We start from the raw sequence: 20,809 nt of genomic DNA, 5'->3' as shown, positions 1-20,809 counted from the left end.
GAACCAAATAAGAGATATGTCTCACAAAATATAACTCGTGAGACCGTCTCACACAAGTTTTTGCTCATTAAAAAACTTCAACTTGAGTTTATCATTTTTTTATCAACTCTAAAACGTGATCGAGATCGTGACTATTAACAGATAATTATCATGCAACTTCATTCATCATATAAGGTAAGGAGTATGTATCTTGTGAGACGGTCTCACGAATCTTTATCTATGAGACGAGTCAACACTACAGATATTCACAATAAAAAGTAATACTCTTAACATAAAAAGTAATACTTTTTCATTGATAACTCAAATAAAAGGTCCGTCGTACAAAATATGATCCGTGAGACCGCCTCACACAAATTTTTGTTATGGTAAGAATGAACAATGTTTACCACTCTCTAACTAACTAAAAGTTCGTTGGAAAAAATCACAAAAGTATATTCTTGATTTTATTTCTAGAACATTTGAATTAGTGCAAGTTCCCATATGTCATAATATCTTTGACTTGATTATGAAAACCCAAGTCAATTTGGTAATCATTTTTTAATTTCTTATGACCTAAAAAAATCCCAATCATTATCTTTTCGATGTATGTTAAATATTAATGATCTCTTTAATAAAGAAATTAGTGGTATTAGGCAAGGCTACAATTGATTGAACGTAGTCATGCATTTCTGGAAATATTTGAAAAATCCACCTAAAAATCATGTCACAATCATGAATTTCTTGATCAGAATCCAAAATTATTATTATTTTTATATTGTATATTATCTTATTCGTTTGATTTGATTTCCCCAACATGTTCATATTATATATATTGTAATAATTAATTATAGCTATCATTATTATCATATAATTATTTTTATTATCATGAAATCTTTGCCGTGATCTAAAATAAAAATTAACATTTTTGATATCATATGAGTTTTTGTGATTTTATTAATTCATCACACCCTGAATTTTGCCTTAATTTTGGATTTTCTTCGATTCAAATTTTATTTTAAATTAATAGCTTGTGTTGGACCATTTGAAATGGGCCAAGTATAAATCATGTGCAATGCCCAATATAAAAATTTTGGGCCACTTTTAAGTGATGTTGGACATTGATTAACACGTGGTTTTCATTTTCTTTCTTTTTTCGCAACGTATTTAATTTCAATTTTTATTTATGAAATATGTAGGATCGATTTGATTCAATTAATTTGTTACATATATTAATATTTTTAATTTTTTTAGAATATTGACTATTCCATTTTTGATCCATTATGCCGTTTCGAATAAATTTACGTTGTGATATTCACAATTTCTGAAGACCCGATAAGAAAATAATCTTACTTTCTTACTATTTTCGGACATGATTTTGAATATAGAAATAAAAAACCCAGTATTTTTTATGAAAATATTTTATCCGTACTCCAAAGATATAATTAATCGTTGAATATAGAATTGAAAAACATGTCAGTCGTTGAAAAAGAAGCGCTATAAACTATAAAGCCTATAAGAACTGTAAACTCCTGATATAACCACGTACGTAGTAAAAAAAGTAGGACTCGGCTATGCAATTTTTAAAAATAGTTGTTTCAAGAACAAATATACATTTGAATAAGACAAAAATTTGTGTGAGACGATCTCACAGATCGTATTTTGTGAGACATTCTCTTATTTGGGTATCCATGAAAAAGTATTACTTTTTATGCTAAGAGTATTACTTTTTATTGTAAATATCGGTAGACTTGACCCGTCTCGCAGATAAAAATTCGTGACACTGTCTCACAAAAAACCTATTTTTTGAACAATTATTATATAAAAATATTTTTTAATTAAATAGTAATATGTTTTAATTTCCATAGTCTACATTTCTAAAAACATAAAAAAAAAATCCTAATAAATTGTTATTTAAAAAATATACTTAATAACACTTTTTTAAAAACATTTTTCCAAACACATATTTTAAATTATTTCCATTCTAAAACACAAAAAAAAAACATTTTAGAATACTTGTCCAAACGAAAGAAAGCTCACTCAACTCATAGTAATCAACCACTATAATCACAACATATATATGAATGCCTGCCAAGTCGAGAATCCAAAGGTGGTTCCGAATCTAACAGAAGTTATCAAAGGCATCGAGGAACTTAGTACCGAAGTCCACTCGATCAATCGACAAATCTATGTCTTCAAATGTTGATGTTGTTGAACTGGAGATTATCTCAGTAAACTCTGTTTCAGAACACAAATTGTCGCCGATCACAAAACCATTCACCTGGTCTTGTGACAATGAGAAACAGGATTCGGATGTTGCCGGGGATAGAAACGGGGTTGAATAGCTCCCGATGAAGTTGGCTTCCTTTGATAGATCAAAAAACAAGGGAGTATCCCCTGAGATTTCGGATTCAACAGGGGTCGAGGGAAAAGAAAATGTACGAAAATTGGCCATAGCACCATCTGTTACATCGAGTTCTCGAGTTTCAACTTTAAGACCTGGCCTTGTACCACTGCTGAACACCATCTGTGGAACGTGTATTACACCATCTTCATCTTTGTTTCCTGCGCCGAAGTTTCCTTTGTTCTGCTTCACAGTTTCTTGAACACAGCTGTGTTTCCCTTTATAAACGACTTCGAAGATTGAAGGGTCGTAATCGGTTCGTTGAACATGTTTTTTCGCCAAACACCGTTGAGTGTTTAGATAGGTGCAACGATAGTATGCCCTGCAATTGAAACACCGTTCGGTTAGAAACCAACACTGATGATTTTGGCTAAATCAAAAAATTGGTACGAAATTCTTTAGACCACATTATGCTGAGACATTTACTATAGGTGTCTTTTTTAGTCAGAACTGACTAGGGCTGGCTGCAAACATTCCCCAGTATGTAGTACTAACAGTTAAAGAACATGGCTTCCTCATCAAATACTCAAAACCAGAATCCCAAAAGACTTCAAGTTTTTAAGTACCAGCTCATGTAAAACAATACAGGCAAAATCGTGAAGAAATGAAAAAAATAGAAGCGGTCAAAGTGAGTATTCTCTCGTTGTGTGCAAAGGACTTGCACATGAATAAAAGTCTCTCCCAAGGGGCCAATATTTATTATCTAACACCCGTATTTTCCTTGAGTGATTGGTATCAATATTGACAAGTAAAAAGGGTCGGTAGTACCAAGTGTCGACGAAAGAATTGATGGCAACTACCTAAAGATATTGATCGAGAATTCAGATAATCTACCAAACTATTTTTAATGCATCCAAGTCAAAAAACCAACCAAAAGACACCATTTTCTCTCTCCTCATAGGTTCAGCATCTCAAAATAAGATCTTGATTGGAGATACGTAATAAATCACATTCAAAAGATTGAATCCAAATGCAGATGATATCAATCCAAAAGTCCCAAAAAATATCCAAAAAGTTGCTAGAGTTAACGACAATCCAAGAACCAGTGATTTATGAAACTAATTAGCACCAATCAAGTTAAGATTGAAACCATTTGGTGACCTTGGATGATCAGTGTTTAAAATAACTTTCTGCCCATATTTTCTCCAACTATATCCATCATTTAGATGACTTTCAATCCCTGCCCCAGAGCACACACGCACTACATCATTCCATTTTCGGGTCATCTTCCTGTAAAAAGCAAAATTATTAACCCATAATAAAGTAAGATAAATCCCAGTTTGTTTTTTTTAAAAAATCCACTAACAAGAAATAGGCTTAAAGAAGGTACCTTTTCTTGGAAACACCTTTATGGGTTTGGTCCGTATAGTCCGGGTCTGACCCTTCATTTTTCGAACTGTTCTCAAGAAGATTGGGTGACGCGGAGGTATTCCCAATAGTATGAGAAGGGGTTTCATGTTCAAGAAATTCCATGGAATTTATCAGGGCTATAGCATTATCAAAAGAAGATTCTATTTTCTCCACAAAAAATTCATATTTCTCGGTTGAGTTGGACAGTTGAAACAGAAGTTTCAGCTGATTTACAAACTCCCTGCCTTGCATCAGCCCTACTAGAGTATTTTGGCTCCTAGAACAGACTTCTTCCATCTGAAATCCAAGAAAATCAAAGGGTTTGGTGAAAATTCGCTAGTAGTGAAGAATATCTACAGCTTGGTTTGAAGGGATTCAAGTAACTTGAATCAAGATCATGTCAAATTCAGAAAATGCGGCCTTCAAACTGAAATCCTGGCATGAGAAATGGAAAGTTGCGCGCAAGAAACTTGAAGATAACTTGGATAATAGTATAGTAGAGATCACTAGCTTTTGAGCTCAAAAATGGCAGAAAAACATAACACGGAAGCCACTTTATATAACATGATCAAGAATGAGACAAAAGGTACAGTTTAAATGTCTAGCAACTAGGAGCGTTGCTGCGTTGGATGGGAGATGGTGTAAGCTAATGCAATTTCTCTACTTAATAATTATTCTGAAAGAAGAAAATATGGTGTGATCCGAAAGAGCCAAATGGATTCTTAGTGACGAAGGAGTGAGGAAAGGAGAGGGGGGGACATTTAAAGAAGAAAAGTCGTGGAAAAAGACTTTATTTTTTTAAAAGATAAAAGGGGTTGGATTGTTCACCACATACTCAACCATTTCAGAGAGCCATTACATGACCACCACTAAATGCTCGAGTACTTGAGAAAGCACACATTTCACACACCATCTTTAAAAATATGAAACTTTAGAATACATAAACTCGTCAATAATTGTGTTCCAATCTATTTTTTTTTTTACTTCAAGGCAAGAAATTCTTCGATAGATAGAGGTGTGAAATCCTTTTCCACATGTGTGTCTTAAATGGTTGGATAAATAGAAAATTACTTGAACTAAGTTGTTATCCACCAACTTTGATTTATCTTTTAAATTCGGAAAAAAAACACCTATAGAATATGTAGTTGGAAGTAGAAAACAAAAGGAGTCCTTCTAGATGCACTAGTCTTTTTTTAAAACTATCCTTTCTTTGGTGTGAGCCGGTCAAAAAAACAGTGATGAAATTGAGTCAAGATCTATCCAACAAATCATCAATCATTTGCCAAGTTACTTTCTTACAAAAAAAAAAAATCTATATAATAAATAAAATGGAAAATTTCTTGGTAATTCATGTTGCATAAATTGAGAATGAAGGGATTGTTGGTATATCAATCATCTATTGAATATGAAGAAACTAGGAAGGTTCTATGTAAATTTGGAAAAAATGCAAGAAAGTCAATATTGGAATTAATTCATCCTAGCTTCCGACGTGGATCCTTGGATGACGTCATTTCTGATGACGTATGAAATTCATTACTCACCCATTTTCTCACAAGAAAAAATCCTTTTTGACTGCAATTATACAATCAAATATTCCCTTTCTTATACGGTTAACGTTTGCATGAAATACAGGTTTTACGGCTCGGAAGATTTACTAATCCTAATTACTACATATGTAAACATAAACTAAAATCATTTGTCCAAAAAAAGCGATGACATAATTATATATTTTAAATTCTGTCATTTAAATTTAAAATTGATTTGAAATAAATGAAAATCAGCTTCAGCATTAAAAAAAAAAAACCTAATCAAGAGTTTGATGTTTATTGGAATGGAGCCCACTTCGTGGCCAGTGTTCACACGCAGGAGTTTCGACGTGCGGGGCTGCTGTCCGCTTTGTCAATTTGTCCATTCTACGAGTAATAAAAAAAAAACATAAAAAATATTATAATCAATTTTATGAAACACATTTTATATTCGAATCCAATCAAGTAAAATATTATTTTGATGTCAAAATATTTTTCACTATGTGTAAGAATCGGATCGATTAGTTTCACGTATATAAACAGATACATGAGATCGTTTCACAATACACATATTCAGAAAAAAAAAAAAAAAAAAACAAAACTCATTGATTCTATTTAACGTATTTATCATTTACTACATAATAACACTAACAAGATATTTTTTAGATAGTAAAACTAGTCAATTGTTAAATCAATGTCCATTTTTGCACTAAACTATTTTTTAGACAATCATAGAATCTAACTCTTCTTCCGTCATATTATAGAGAAAAGTTTTAAGAAGTTTTAGCAAGATTAAAAATACAAACATAATCCCAATAATAGTTAAAAAAAAAATCAATAAATGGACAATACTGGTCAATACTTGCCAACCAGATTTTGGTGAAGCAATAATTAAGAACATATATCATGATAGTAGATGCTTCTTCAAATTTTTAAGAGTAAGTATCTTGCGAGACGTTCTCACGAATTTTTATCTGTGAGACAGATCAATCCTACCGATATTCACAATAAAAAGTAATACTCTTAGCATAAAAAGTAATAATTTTTCATAGATGACTCAAATAAGATATCCGTCTCACAAAATACGACCCGTGAGACCGTCTCACACAAGTTTTTGTCAACTTTTAAAGTATGTTAAACGTTTTTTAATGACTTCTTTTTATTCTTTAGCTGAAAATAGAAAATTATAAGAAAATTGGTATATGAAGCAGACAAGAAACTCAATGTGATAAAGAACAAAGCAAAATTCATCCACAACTGAAACTCAATAAAAGTTCAACCTATATATACTAATAACTAAAAAAAAATTAATATAGAGCTTGAGCCTACTCTAGTCTTTGGGGTGATCCGCCTTTAGTAATAATAAAATGATATACATTAAATTAGTATTTAAAACAGTATTGTAATTTGTATATATCAACATGACATCGATAATTTGTATTATCAACATTGGAGAAATAAAAAAATAAGAGGTATAATGAATTATGATCCTAAAATAATATATCGTGTTACGCTTGAATTGATGAATTTGATTTGAAAAAAAGAATTTGATCATGAGAAAAATGTGATGTATATATTTCAAATGATATCGATCTTGCGTATATTTGAAATCTATTACAATGATTATTGAAATTCCATAATTTGATATGTATCCAAATTAAAGCAAAAATATATGTGTACTTTGACGACACTAGTTTCAAACCCTTTATTATAATTTTGAAGTAAATAGATACAATAAATGTTAGAAGTGAATTATGATTCTGTTTCGATAAGTGATAAGTAGTGAATGAAAGAAAATAAGAAATATCCCACATTAGAAATGCGTCAAGAAAAATCTTTTTTATTAGCTCCAATTTTGAGCTAAGAGTTCGGGCCCCAAGAGACACCAGAAGTTTTTGGAACGAGGAAGACGCTGATAGGCTGGATCTCGGTGAAACACGCTCGCGTGGCCTGTCGGCTCGGCCCGGTTCGGTGGAGTGTGGTCTCTTGACCATATTAATTTTTTGGAAAAAAGCTTATTTGGGAAATACTTTTATTTTTCAAAATAAAGGCCGCACCCAATAAGAAAGAAATAGTGTGTCCCTTAGCCTATCATGAAAACGTTTGGTTCGGAACAAACAGCACATCTGTCTGAGTTTGGATCAAACAGTGCATCTGTCCAAATTAGTGCGTCCAACAAGAAGGCTCTGTTTGATCCAGTGCGTCCATTGGCCTTTCACAGAAAGTTGCCTTTGTATCAAGAAAGTTGTGCTACTTCTACGCAACTGGTGGATTACTACAAATAATCCCTCCATCTGCATTGCTCATACTTTTGCTCGCATCTTTGCTGCATTCCCTCCTCGTTCACTTTGTGCTTGAAAGTTCTGCAGATTTAGTTCGTTGTTATCAAGAATTGTTGTACTGTATTCTTTTGACTCGAATTCGTTGTATCTTAAAGACGATTGTCGTCAACGTAAAGCACTGTCATACGAGCAATTTCGTCTTGCGGATAAAAGACTTATCCTTACCTCGACTTACAATAATTGTCCCTGCTTGGTAGAGCGATCGAACCGTGGTGCTTGAGCTGATGTACGACTTAAAAGATTTGAGTTGCACCATTACCACTAGCTATAGCTTTTGGTAAAGCGACAAGTGCTCGGTCCTACAATTAGTATCAAAACCAAGGTCACGGGTTCGATTCCCATTGATTGCAAAGAGTGCAATTATTGGGAGAGAGATTGTTGGGTGCAATAATTGTCCCTGCTTGGTAGAGCGATCGAACCGTGGTGCTTGAGCTGCTGTGCAGTTTAAAAGATTTCAGTTGCACCATTACCACTAACTATAGCTTTTGGTAAAGCGACAAGCGCTCGATCCTACATAAATTTATTTTTCTTTAATTTAGTTTAGATTCCATTAATTAATAAATGAAAACAAAACAAACAAAGTGATTACATGTATTAATGAATATTATTTAATGAAGATAAAGACATATATATAAATTCACAATTCAACTCATATATTTATAATAGTAATATAATAATAATAATAATAGATAGATATATAATAGATAATAGATAGATAATAGATTATAAAATCGAGATAATCGTAGACAATAAACTCATCCAACCATGTACCTTCATGACACCAAAAATATCTCAAAATTCTGCATAATGGTGAAATAACTACGTGCAAGAAGGATTTGTTCTCCACTATATATCCACAGAAGTACTCTCTACGTCACACACAAATGGATATATCTTAAAGCATACACGAGACGCGAAGTTAATGAAATATCCATAAATCTTACAATGTATGGGCTACTACATCTTTAGACTTAGAGCTGCATGAGGTTTTGAAAAAGCGTAGGACATAGTAGAGAACCACAATCAAAACTATATCCGAAGTTAGAATTTGGAGAACAATGAAGAGCTCTTTTTGCTTTTCATCACAAAATGTAGAAAAAATATTCAAGGCCCTGCCCGATTTCCCAGATTGAGATGCCAGCCCCCCAAGATAGAGCTAGTTGCAAACGTCGTGAGATGGACATAAGCGAAGGGTAGAATACAACATGCTTGACATTCTGATTATCAGAGTACACGGAGTAGTGTTCAGCACTGTTTTCCTCCCAGTGTATTTCTGGCTTGTGCTGTTCTAAGAGAGATAGGTACTCTCTTCCGACAATGGGTCCACCGCCTAGACCAGCAGTGGAAAAAATATGAGATTTTAGGACATCCAGTGTGAAACTCTGCTGGAGCAATAGGCATTAAGAACATACCTCCAGAAATGGCAAAATCATTCCCATAAAAATTGATGCCAAGGAATATCTTTTTGGCTAATTTCTTATCAACAAGACTAGCATCAAGAAGTAGTAGCAAGGTTGAGTGGATCCAATTTAAAGGTGCATTTGGACCTGGATTCTGAGGGCCAGAAAAGTCATATGTCATAAGAGAGAAACCATCTACAGATTCACTCAAGTAGCTAAGATCTTCTGGTCCAAAATCATACTCCTTCAGCTCATTGGAACGAGGTGGACCAATAACATAAACTAGTTGCAAGCTCCGGTTTCCGCTCTGCTCCAAGCCAACAAAATGCATGGCTTGTCCAAGTCGCCTGATAAACCGTAGGGCCTGGATTCATTAAAAGAAAATAGTCCGATCAGCACTAGTAAACATACTATCTTAAACGAGCTGGTTAAAACAAATTTAGAACAAACTAGCCGTTTATCTTAAGCACACATCAATCATCAAAATCAGACATTCAAACTAGACAATGCCACAGGAAGCCCATCCCGGATCAGCCTTCACCATTAAATAACTTCGAAAATCTCACTTAAACTATTTCACTCATTGGATCCAAACTGGATGTGATGAATAAAACCGTGATGTTAATTCAGTGACTGATAAGTGATTATTCAATAGGACAATAACTTTTACAGTTGGAAAATTGAAAAGGACACAATGATTTATGAGAACAGAGTGAAAACATCAAGGAAAATGCCGCATCTTCACTGTCTTACCATGTTCCGCATATCTGGATCATGTAAAACACCATAGGCAGCCCATGTTGACCATGACTCCAATACTATGCCATCAAATTCCATTTCCCTAGAAAATGACAAATATGGATATAAGACAGTGAGCATGGACGCAGAGAAGGCAGAATAAAGGAGAGGATTTACTTGCATTCAGTTATGATAAGATCAACAGCTCTATCTCTCTGCTTCTTCTTTTTCAGCAGATGCACAGGGATCGCTTCCAAAACTACCCTAGGTAAAACCTATATCATAAAAAAGTCAAGGAATAAAAAATAAGTAATATATTCAAGTGAATGAAAAAGATTCTGATTTCAGACGACATCTGGATTCCAGCAGAGCAAACCTGAGCATTTCCACTGCTCCGGAGTTCCAAAATCCATTCTTTATTGACATTATGTCTTCCTTCCAAAACCAAATTTGTTCCTTGGCTGGCATCAGACAAAACTAGTTTCAAGCAAATTAGCATACGACATTAAAGTTCGCCTAGACATGGATAGACAACATGTATTTTTGTAATAATACTGGCATAGGTAACACAGAAGTATCATTCAGATACAAGTAAAGCTATGGATACATAAAAACTTATTGAAAACTAGAATCAAATCAAGAAGATGGAACTGCATGTTAGCATCTAACAGCAACTTTGAAGCTCAAGATGAGCTGAGTACCTCTTTAGTTCATACCACACAGGAGATAAATGAGTAAATTTATTGTTGTATTTCTTGGCCATCTCATACCCCTGTGAATTCCTGCAAAAGTATTCAGTGTCAAAGATCAAGCTAAAAGCCAATGACTAGCAACCAAACGATATTTTCTTAGGAACTTCCATCGATATTTGTAAACAAGACGATACAAAGCCCAAATGATGAAACAACATTAAAAAAAATCAAATACCATGGAGTAATGTAGGCCAGGACAGGATTTGTAAAATTCCGACGACCCGTATGCTCCGAAGTCTTCATATTCTCCTGAAATATATAAATACATATTTTTTTTTAAAACCAACTTTAAATTTAAGGAAAATTGATACCACTGCCGATTAAAGATAAAATAACAACGAAAAATGGGAAAAAAATTAGCATACATCTAGCACTTGCAGATAATTCATTTCCGTAGTTACTAATCCATTCTGGTAAGCATATGGTAGCTCAAGGATTGTTGTTTCTTTCGCATTCGGAGAGTATCTTATAGCATAAAACATTAAGGAAATCGCAGGGAAAACCATGAAGAAGATAAACACAGCGCAAGTGGTGAGCTTGCGATCGGGTTTAGCTGGCGAGTCGGCTGAGTTTTCGGCTCCGATAACTCGGGTGGATTGCCTGTCGGCAGCGGGACCCATACGTCGTCCTCTCTTTTTCGCCATCTCCGCCGATCTAACTCCGCCGCACGTAACCGACGATGCACGGCTTACCTTAAAGTAAAGTCGCTATCTCGAGGCCTCTCTACTCGTCTTGGGCCTGATCAAGAAAGTCCAATTCTTTGGGCCCGTATGGGAGCTTGTTTTATTTTGGATGTAAAGATTTAATATTTTATTTAATTCTTATTTTTATGTAAGTTTTTTTTTAAAAAAATAGTATAATAAGTTGTAATGTTCGAAATAATGGTAAACAAAGTTTAGTTTATTTTTAAAAAACAGAATAGAAAAATCCAAAAATCAAGTTTTCTAGCTTTGAAATTTTGTATTTCGATGGTCTAATAATAACAATTTTACAATTTAAACAACTTTTTAAAAAGGGAATTTCAACAATATTCAAAGAAAGGTGCACTTTTGATAGGAGGACACTCAAACCATTGAGCCTGGAGTAAATATCTTGTGAAACAGTCTCATGAATCTTTATTTGTGAGACGGGTCAACCATATCGATATTCACAATAAAAAATAATACTCTTAGCATAAAAAGTAATATTTTTTCATGGATGACCCAAATAAGAGATCCGTCTCATAAAATACGACCCATGAGACCGTCTCACACAAGTTTTTGCCTTGAGAGGGCTGCATGAGGAAATGGGACCTAGAAAATAATTTTGGATTTATCTATCCAAAATAAAGATTATGGTAGATTCTGCCGGATTAACCAATTATCCGGGTTAGATTATTATTTTATTCAAAATTGTGAATTTGAATAAAAGATTTCGGATAAATTCATTATGATTTTGAAATCCATTTTTTTTTAATGATAACAAGGTAATTGAAATTGAAACCCCATATCATTTCCTTAATAAACAAAAACTTCAAAGAAAGAAAACAACAAAAATATATTTGCCCTAGCTAACCATCCTTGAAGGCTATGTATATTAAAGTGTCACCACCAAGATTGAAGGCTACAATTTAATTCATACCAGAGTTGATAGAAGCAAATACAGCCAATAAGACAGGCTTTACGAATACAAGTAGTTTTACATGGCATATTCGGAGCCAACTCATAATAATCACTGCTCGATGGGTTTGGTACGGACTGCCATTCTTTCTGAGACATCGGCCAAAGATTTGAGGTTGCAGTTGATTAAAGCATTCACGAAGTAACACGTCTCGTCCCCGGTGTTTCCATGGGGAACATCCACCACGAATGACTCTATCACCAATGTTCCCAGTCTCCCATCGATCATCTCCGGATGGACAGTAATTATCGACGAGTAATTCTGCAACATAAAATATATGTATTAAATTATCAAGTATTTTAATTTACAGAAAGATATATAACATCATATTTAATTGTATTTATGGAAACCTTTAGCCTGTGGTCACCACCAACAAATTTGACTCCCAAAATATGTTCCTGGTCGTCGAGCAGCTCCAACCTCTCGGTGCTGGTGGTGGCCGGAAGTCCCGACTTCACGTTAACTTCTCTAACACTGCCAATCTCGAGATCACCTTCCAGTACTGTGCATCTGCTAACAAATGGCTTATACTCCTGTGGCTTGTCGAATCTTCTTACCAATGACCACACCTAAAAACCCCATTTTGTAAAAAGTTATGAAAATATAAATGTAAAGGGATGAATTTGAAGAGTGTTTAAAGATGAATTTGAAATTCATTGATGCTCCATCTGGGTACACACTAAAATTGCTCCAAATATATTATCTACAGTTTTAAGTTTGTAGCTAATTAAAACCAACTACAACTTTGAAGTCAAGTATATTATACTAAAATTTAAAAAACAATTATATTTCTGTTTTTTTCCCATCCTTTTTATAGCTTCTCGAGGTTTTCAAATATTTTATAAAATTTATTGCTTTGAAATTAAGGAAGGAAATTCAAGAACAAGATTTATCGGGAAATTACATGAAACACATAATTAACCATAAAAAGCATATGCATCAAAAGAGTTTGTATGAAGAATTTTAACTACAAATTCAAGAACAAGATTTGGTTTATTGATTTTCAAGGGATTTCATATACACTGCACATATTTATTGATTTTTCAATAGGTGATCTCAATTAATTGTTAATTAAAAAAGGAGGGTGATTTCTAGATAATTGGATTTTAATTCGCGGTATTTATTTATTGAAAATATATGAGGCTGAAGTTGTGCTTTTACTTCAATTTTGTTCGTCTCAAATCTAGAGAGCAACAAAGATTATCAAGAGAATGGAAACCAAATTCAGATTCTTGAAACCAATCAAATCCATACATACTCGTGGGTTCCATATCGCCATGAAAAAAGCTCGAGAAAAATTAATTAACTTTCAAAAAATGATCTGAGAAACCAATAAATCGAGAAACCTGATGAAAAATAGAACAGACTTGTGTATTCAGAGACGCAAAACATGAGATCAATCACTTGAGAATTAAAGAGATTACAATGTTGAGGGGTGCTTTGATATGCTTGATGACAGAAGAAGAGCACTGGTTCTCACTCGGACGATGATGCCTGTGGTGTCTACATGTGTACTGCTCCGCCATTTTGCTGCCCTTTTCCTTCAATAAACGATCAAGATTTTGATCTATAAACTCATTTATGAAAAATCCCAAAATAAGAATCTCATACTTTTCACTTAAAAAGACAGGTCCGGATCGATCGCAGAGATTGCAAATTAAAGGGTACTGAGATATTTTTATATTAATAATATTAATATTAATATTATCATCACCATCTTTTGTATGGTCTTAGTCACATTATATATATATTTATGTTTTATCTTATCGTTCATATTCATGTGAAGACGATGAGATGATACTTACTTATGAGATGCGATAAAACTTTGAAAAAATATATATTAATCAGNTGAACCTTTTTTTTGTGTTTCGTGTGAATATTTAATTCTTGCGGTGTCATTATCAAGACTCGCCGACCGACCCCTCTTGATGGACGTCGTTAGGTCAATTCGAGACTCCACGACTAATAAGCATTACATTTATCGACGGAAACTCTATCCGTTTGTTTTTAGGCAGAGAAATTATATTTTCAGTTATTCGACTTAAATATATATTTTTGATCACATAATTTATATATTTTTTATTTTGATCTTTTTGTCGGTAAATTAACAGTTGTAGTTCAGTGGTTTGCTTTTATTTTTGTCTTTTTTAATTATTATTTTTCATCGAAATACTGACGTTATATGAAACACATCAATGATATTCGAGATCACCACATCAGCTATTTCCAACATCGTGAAAAATTATTAAAATCGAAAAAAAATATGTGCACACATTTTAAACATTTGGGTGAATTGAATCTAGCTTTCATTATAAATCATCAACAAAAAGATTAAACTAGTCAAAATTTTGAAACAAATAAAATGTTACAAAATTACCATGACTTGTTGAGGCACGCATGTCGACGTTATTCTAAAGAAGATCAAATTTATAAATTTTAAAATGAATTATTCATAAAATATAATTTTTTTATTTAATTGTGACAGTTTAAAATATGAATAGTTTTCTGGTAGTTCACTTACTGTTGTATTCTTATTTGGTGTCTATATCATGGCTCTTGCAGATTAATGATTATCATAATAATATTTTATATTTATAGGACCCCCGACGAAGTTGTTCCCTTTTCTGGAAATATTCAATATATAATATAATCGGAGTCCCCTTATTCCCATTAATTTTGGACACTTGTCGCTCTATATAACGAAGCTTTTGGCAAAATTTGCACCAATTAAACCAAGATGTGTGGCACCCTTGAAATTTAACCCACAAGCAGTGTATAGGAATAATATATTATTTATTGTCCGGACGAATATCTTTTTGCACCAATTAATATATGATAAAAAAATTTGTGAGATGATTTACGGATCAATTTTGTGAGATATATATTTTATTATATATCATCTTCAACCTAATGAACCCTGCCAAATTAAAAGAAAACATTAATATATCATTTTATTTTGTGGCATTCTTAAAAAAAAAGGATTTTTAACTTGATTTTGGTAATGATATTAATGCCTAAAATATATAGCGGGAGTTGGTGAAAAATCCCCAATCAAAATATTTTTTTGGGTTCACTCCCTACCCACAAAATTGTGGTACTATGTCATACAAAATGTGGTACACTTCATGTGGAAATGTGGTACTAAAAAAATATCAAGGGACTGAACACAAAAAAAATCGACGGCTGGGGACTGAAGACCAATTTTCCGATATATAGCACATTTACTTGGAACAGTCGAACTTTTTGCTGATAGGAGGCAATAGAAGGTGTACTCCACATTTTTTCGGAAGAAGGGTGAGGCGTTTGGGGTCGTATTTCAAGTAAGAAAGAACTTTCTTTCCATAATTACATAGAGCTACTCGATCTGCCCTCGTTTTAACCACGGCTTTAATCTCTCTAACACCCTTGCCCTCGTTTTAACCACGGCTTTAATCTCTCTATAAGGTGTGTGGGATTAAGTTTGTTGAGTTGTTTGTGACAGATATTCAACAGCTTTTGAAAGTGTCATTTGCATGCAAATGTTTTTTCATCTAAGGTGAATTGTTTTACGATAGTTGCATCCATGATTTCCCGCTCAAAATGGCTACAAATTAGGGATGTCAAAAAATACCGAATTTTCAGTATACCGAGATTACCGTAAATTTAAAAAATTGTATTTTCGATACGGTATGGTAACGATTCCGAATTTTTCGGTGCTGTAACGGTATGAAATTTGAAAATTTCGATATATACCAGAATATCGAAACAATAAAGTTATAAAATTTTAAAAATATATGATTTTTTTCGGTATAGGTATATGCTGATACCGTAGCGAAATCTCAGTCGTACAATTTCGGTATAATAAGTATGCTAAGTATATGTATACCGAGAATTTCAGTACAATATCGGTATAAATTTTTCTTATACGATAATTTTCGATACGATAAATGATATACAATTTTCGGTATGATACGGTAGGCTGTAGAGTATATCATCCCACTACAAACTACATATAAATAAGTAAAATCCGAGAGGAAAAAATAAATTTTTAATTTTTTTAGTGACGATAAAAGTTATATATTTATTTTCATTAAAATACTGTTTGATTTTGTGTTTTCCCATATTCCAATAAAACGTCAACTTGAGCTGTGAATTCAATTAATTTAGAGTATATATATGTTGGGATATAATGGGTTTCGTGCATCATACGTTAAAATATACTATCTTCACAAATAGGTCAATCAATTCGCAATATTGATGGGAATTTAAAGCGTTCTGCCGAGAGATGTTATTACTATTAGTGTAGTAATAAAAAAGTAAGGAATTGTGACTTTACAACTTAAGCATGAGAATTGGCATTCCATCTGATCAGTCATTTAAAATTTAAATAGTTACAATTATCTTCACTCTCAATGTGTCTATGATGTAGTACCTAGCGGACTGTTAGCTAGTGTGTATCTTTTTACTAGAATAGAGTATGGTGTGAATCAACCAGAAGAGAGATATATGCGTAAAAGTATTTGTCTCAAGAAAGAATCCAAAGATTCCGTCTGTTTTCTGGGTTTGGAAAAGTGTGGAGTTTCAAGAATTAGAATCTTATGATATGTTGTTTAGAATCTCTTAGGATAATCTTCAACGCTTGAAATGTATTTTAATGTCTGAAAGTTGGATATGATAGCCATTATGTAAGGATTATATTATTTCCAATTTTTATGACATAGAAGATGCTTATTGAATGATAAATAAACAATTTCCGTTTATACAATTTTAGAGATTCAAAGATTCTACTTTATGTTTTAGGTTAACATTAACCAGAATAATCGAAGTTTAATTTGTGGGAGGGAATTGTTGAAAAAAAAAGCAGAATTATTGTGAGATATATTGCTCCAAAGGTACTTTGACATTTATATCAATGTGCAATTTAATTAGTATCTTGAATTGTGTCAAGAAAATCATCAATAACATTTATACTTGGGAATGCATAAATTCCTTAATTCGATCTATTGGGAAAAGAGCATCTCTGAATTTGTGTAGTAAAAATAAGATGAATGGATGACAAAAGAAAAAATAAACTTTTTTTCTAATGGTCATGAATAATGGGGGAGAATGGGTGTATCATGTATGCGAATAATTTTAAAGTTATAAATATAATAATTCAACATGAAATTTTGAGTGGAGAAATGGGACAACTAAAGAGGCAAACCATATACATTAAAAACTCTAGAAATATAATAATTCGGTATTAATTAGGAGTGATAAGTAATCTATCTAACGCATGCAAATGTGTGATAATAAATACATACATGGCCAATTGAACAAAATATTGTTCATTTGTATATACACTTCTACAATATATTTATTTATCAAAAAAACTTTTGTGGGACGGTATATATGGGTCAATTTTGTGAGACAGATCTTTAATTCGAGTCATTAATGAAAAAATATTATTTTTATACCAAAATTATTACTTATTATTGTAAATATAGACATGGTTGACATATCTATAACAATAGATTTACTATTTATTTATTTAAATAGATACAACGAGAAAGAGAGGAAATTTATTATATTATAGCTGCTAAAACTATATAATTCCATATTTATTAATCAAATCAGAGCATTACAATTGCTTAGATTCAAATTCCTTTTAAAATAGTAGTACAAATTTGCGTTTGCCATGCATTTGCAACTTTATTCCAAACATATGCGGATCGGAGCTTCTTATATATGCATTTGGGGTCACATTTTCCACGAAATCCTGCGATAAAAAACCACGAAATTAGCTCGATAATCATAGAACCAAATGCTGTATTTGGTGCCATCGTGCATGCAAGGAACACAAAATCTTGAGATTTTCTAAAGGAACTCACTTGGAACAATCATAGTGAGCATCGATTGCTGGAAATTCGAAGCCTAATCCACATTTCTTGGGAAGGTGAGCGATACGTCTAGGGATTACCGGATGGCCTAAAACTGGTATGGCTTGTTTTATACAGTTGCAGATAGTTACTCTGTCCTGTTGATTCTTTTGTTCTCCTGCTATGATCTTCACTCCGGTACAACAAGCAGGGGGTGGAATATCCGGTGTTTGCCCCTCGATATATGGGATACAAGCAGAGAGGTGATTATCGACAGTCGGGCATGGAGGCACAACAGCTGCTATACCTGTAATTATCAGCAAGAAAACTGCAAGATTTTCAAGAAATCGTGCCATTGATTACTCTACCAAGGAATTTTGAGCAAACGGCAGGTTGGAAAAACAGCGGCTTGAGTGGTTCTTTTACATCCTGGATAGCTACATATATAATGCGTGGTCATCAGTTTCCTTGTTTTTTTGAAATGCTTCAAGTTGTTGCAATGCAAATGTTGTGAAGCTTGGCTGGTTTCGGATGAATTCACTGCTTATTAATTTTCATTTTTTTTAAAATTTTTTTTTTAACTAACTGCTTAATATATAATTTACAATGAAAGGACCATATCAGTTTCGTATGTTTTCATATGTATACGTACGTTGTCTCATGTATACTTTGTATGATCCAACATTTTTATACTCGATTTATGAATACAAGGAAACCTATATCATAACTGAAACTTATAAAAATCACAATAATGACATGTTCATCACCAAGAACCCACAAAAATTAATAATAATCAAAATGATGGTCATCACTCATCACCAAAACTTAAACAAGCTTTCACTCTGACTAACAAGCTAAGAAGAGATTAACTTCGAGAGAGCCAGAAGAATTAGCATGGACTGATATTATGAGCTTGCAAATCGATCCTGCAGATGGGACATCTTCTGTTCGTTCTTAACCAGTACTTATCTATACATTCGACATGGAAACAATGCTCATGCACGTTCAGGCATGAACCTTAAACTGTCGTTCAGTACATAATCTTCAAGGCATACTGGGCAAGTTATATCATTAGACCCTGGAACACACCGGTTTTCTCTGATTGTCGTCTTTTTGAAGGTTTCGATGGTAGATCCATCAAGGCCTCGAGTAGTTTTGGTAGCAGAATAGCTGGACCCATGGTTGTCACTTCGGCTCATGCATACGCAACAGGATATGAAGAGTATCAGTACTGTGACGGCAAGTGCAAGTAAGAGAAAGACAATTGTCCGATCATGTACCCGAAACTTTATTCCATGCCAATAGAGAAACTTTATTCCATGCCGACTATGCTAATGCCTTTTTTATTTTTATGGGATATGGATTATGTAACTCAATCACTAAATGAAACCTAAGGTGTTTGGGTCTGTGTGAGCAGCAGTAACCTAGCTACCCCCTGAGTCATGTGCAATTCTCTTTATGGACATTGTTTGAATATGGTACTTTGATTGAGATACAGAGAATTTTCTCTTGCTGATGAATGCAGATAAAGAAAAAGGTTTTGACACATTCCCACAATTTATATTACCTCATAAGATTATTTGGATTTAGAGATTATAAAAAAGTATTGAAAAACAAAAACAGGGAGTATTCAGAAATACAAGATTAATGTTTATATAAACTAAAATTTGAGTGTTTAGAAAAAATTGTTTTGAACTTATTTTTTAATAAAATAACAACAATATCCGTTATGTAATATTTATCTCTTTTAATTATCCAAATTTAGTTACGAACATCATCAACAATATATTCATGTAATAATTATTACATTTTGAATATTTAGTATTAAAATTAATTTATATAAGATTAATAAAAATAAAAAACACACGTTGTACAGATGAATAAAATATGTAACAAAAAACTGAAAGAAAACACAGAAGATCCTTACCGTAAATGGTGTCAGGAAATTCATATTTAGACAAAAAAAAAAAGGATCACGAGCAGGAACAAGAACCATAAGAATCTTTTTGCACATCGGAAATTATTTAAAATAAAAATCTTGATACTTTGTTGCCACTATAGCTGTGCTGGAGTTACTGAGGCAATCAATGACTTCGATTGAACTCACCTGAGCTTTCGGACAGCTGAAAAATGTGTAATTTTCATAACAATTAGCCAGGAATGGAGAAGATGAAAGATTCAAGCTTAGAAGTCGCCTCGGAAGACAGTTCCCCGGATCAGAGAGCTGTATTAGTTTTGAGTTGTAGTAGATTGAATCAACATAAAATTTTCCAGAATAAAGGATGTTGGATATATCCTTCGGTCGAAGCAACTTAGATCGAACCCTGGAAAGCTACATTTTTTGGGCGGCGGCTGACCTTGTAACCAGAAAGGAGACCGTATGGCAAGGCCATTTCCGTAACAATATGATGGTGGGCAATCATTTTGAGCATGCACTACAGAAAGGAAAAGGAAAAGGAAAAGAAACAGGGTTTGAGTGGCCACAAGTCGAGGCTCAAGTAGCAAAACAAAGAGCTTAAATACACTTGTAAATAATCCAAGGAACATGGCAGGGAGGAACCTCTGAAGGTGATGAAGAACCAAGAACAAACAACTCTTAATTCATCAGCTAAGATGTTATAATTAAGTCGAAAACTATAGGGATGTTAGCGTAAATAAATTTTAAATATTAATTTATTTCTTAAGGATAATTTGATCTTTTCTTAGCTGTTTTGCATTCTAGATATATAAGCTTAAGTTTCCCAGTTCTTGTAATTGACTTCCTTTCGACATTTCCTTGCAATTTCCTCGCAGTTGACTTGATGTTGGCCTATTCTTCAAGTATG

At 33.2% G+C, this 20,809-nt stretch overlaps 3 protein-coding genes and 1 long non-coding RNA gene across 5 annotated transcripts; all 4 read right to left on the bottom strand.

The window, feature by feature from the left end:
- Positions 1-1,964: 1,964 nt before the first annotated feature.
- LOC140963432 (probable WRKY transcription factor 46) lies at positions 1,965-4,460 on the bottom strand. Of its 2 annotated transcripts, XM_073422757.1 has the most exons (4): positions 3,711-4,460; positions 3,482-3,610; positions 2,551-2,702; positions 1,965-2,502 (listed from the first exon to the last, which is right to left on the bottom strand). In XM_073422757.1, the coding sequence occupies exons 1-4, from the start codon at positions 4,025-4,027 to the stop codon at positions 2,099-2,101; spliced, it is 1,002 nt and encodes a 333-aa protein (XP_073278858.1). In that variant the 5' UTR covers positions 4,028-4,460; the 3' UTR covers positions 1,965-2,098. The 2 variants fall into 2 exon arrangements, with proteins under 2 accessions (XP_073278858.1, XP_073278857.1); XM_073422756.1 differs by having other exon boundaries at positions 1,965-2,702; positions 3,711-4,458.
- Positions 4,461-8,348: 3,888 nt separating this feature from the next.
- Positions 8,349-11,266, bottom strand: LOC140962266 (uncharacterized). The gene is made up of 8 exons (XM_073421114.1): positions 10,854-11,266; positions 10,664-10,737; positions 10,438-10,518; positions 10,113-10,197; positions 9,914-10,011; positions 9,752-9,839; positions 9,011-9,362; positions 8,349-8,928 (listed from the first exon to the last, which is right to left on the bottom strand). Exons 1-8 carry the CDS (start codon positions 11,130-11,132, stop codon positions 8,681-8,683), a joined length of 1,305 nt encoding a protein of 434 aa, XP_073277215.1. The 5' UTR covers positions 11,133-11,266; the 3' UTR covers positions 8,349-8,680.
- A 733-nt stretch (positions 11,267-11,999) lies between these two features.
- On the bottom strand, positions 12,000-13,840 carry LOC140963039 (abscisic acid receptor PYL9-like). The gene is made up of 3 exons (XM_073422253.1): positions 13,572-13,840; positions 12,498-12,716; positions 12,000-12,408 (listed from the first exon to the last, which is right to left on the bottom strand). The coding sequence occupies exons 1-3, from the start codon at positions 13,671-13,673 to the stop codon at positions 12,199-12,201; spliced, it is 531 nt and encodes a 176-aa protein (XP_073278354.1). The 5' UTR covers positions 13,674-13,840; the 3' UTR covers positions 12,000-12,198.
- A 3,871-nt stretch (positions 13,841-17,711) lies between these two features.
- Positions 17,712-18,516, bottom strand: LOC140963623 (uncharacterized). The gene is made up of 2 exons (XR_012172717.1): positions 17,997-18,516; positions 17,712-17,884 (listed from the first exon to the last, which is right to left on the bottom strand). It is a non-coding gene; the product is annotated as an uncharacterized lncRNA (long non-coding RNA).
- Between the last annotated feature and the right edge of the window lie 2,293 nt (positions 18,517-20,809).

This window comes from Primulina huaijiensis, chromosome 17, assembly GCF_012295235.1.
Source record: "Primulina huaijiensis isolate GDHJ02 chromosome 17, ASM1229523v2, whole genome shotgun sequence".
NCBI classification, from domain to species: domain Eukaryota; kingdom Viridiplantae; phylum Streptophyta; class Magnoliopsida; order Lamiales; family Gesneriaceae; genus Primulina; species Primulina huaijiensis.
The sequence above is the reverse complement of the archived record's forward strand: the minus strand, read 5'-3'. Positions and strand labels throughout refer to the sequence as shown.

Coding starts and splice junctions, on each gene's coding strand:
- LOC140963432 (XM_073422756.1), bottom strand. CDS start 4,027: ATGGAAGAAGTCTGTTCTAGGAGCCAAAATACTCTAGTAGGGCTGATG. Junction 3,611..3,710: donor AAAGGTGTTTCCAAGAAAAG/GTACCTTCTTTA, acceptor TGCTTTTTACAG/GAAGATGACCCGAAAATGGA. Junction 2,703..3,481: donor TTAAACACTGATCATCCAAG/GTCACCAAATGG, acceptor TTTCAATTGCAG/GGCATACTATCGTTGCACCT.
- LOC140962266 (XM_073421114.1), bottom strand. CDS start 11,132: ATGGCGAAAAAGAGAGGACGACGTATGGGTCCCGCTGCCGACAGGCAA. Junction 10,198..10,437: donor GTGTGGTATGAACTAAAGAG/GTACTCAGCTCA, acceptor GTCTGATGCCAG/CCAAGGAACAAATTTGGTTT. Junction 9,840..9,913: donor CTTATCATAACTGAATGCAA/GTAAATCCTCTC, acceptor GTCATTTTCTAG/GGAAATGGAATTTGATGGCA.
- LOC140963039 (XM_073422253.1), bottom strand. CDS start 13,673: ATGGCGGAGCAGTACACATGTAGACACCACAGGCATCATCGTCCGAGT. Junction 12,717..13,571: donor TCAAAGCACCCCTCAACATT/GTAATCTCTTTA, acceptor TGGGGTTTTTAG/GTGTGGTCATTGGTAAGAAG. Junction 12,409..12,497: donor GTGGTGACCACAGGCTAAAG/GTTTCCATAAAT, acceptor TTTATGTTGCAG/AATTACTCGTCGATAATTAC.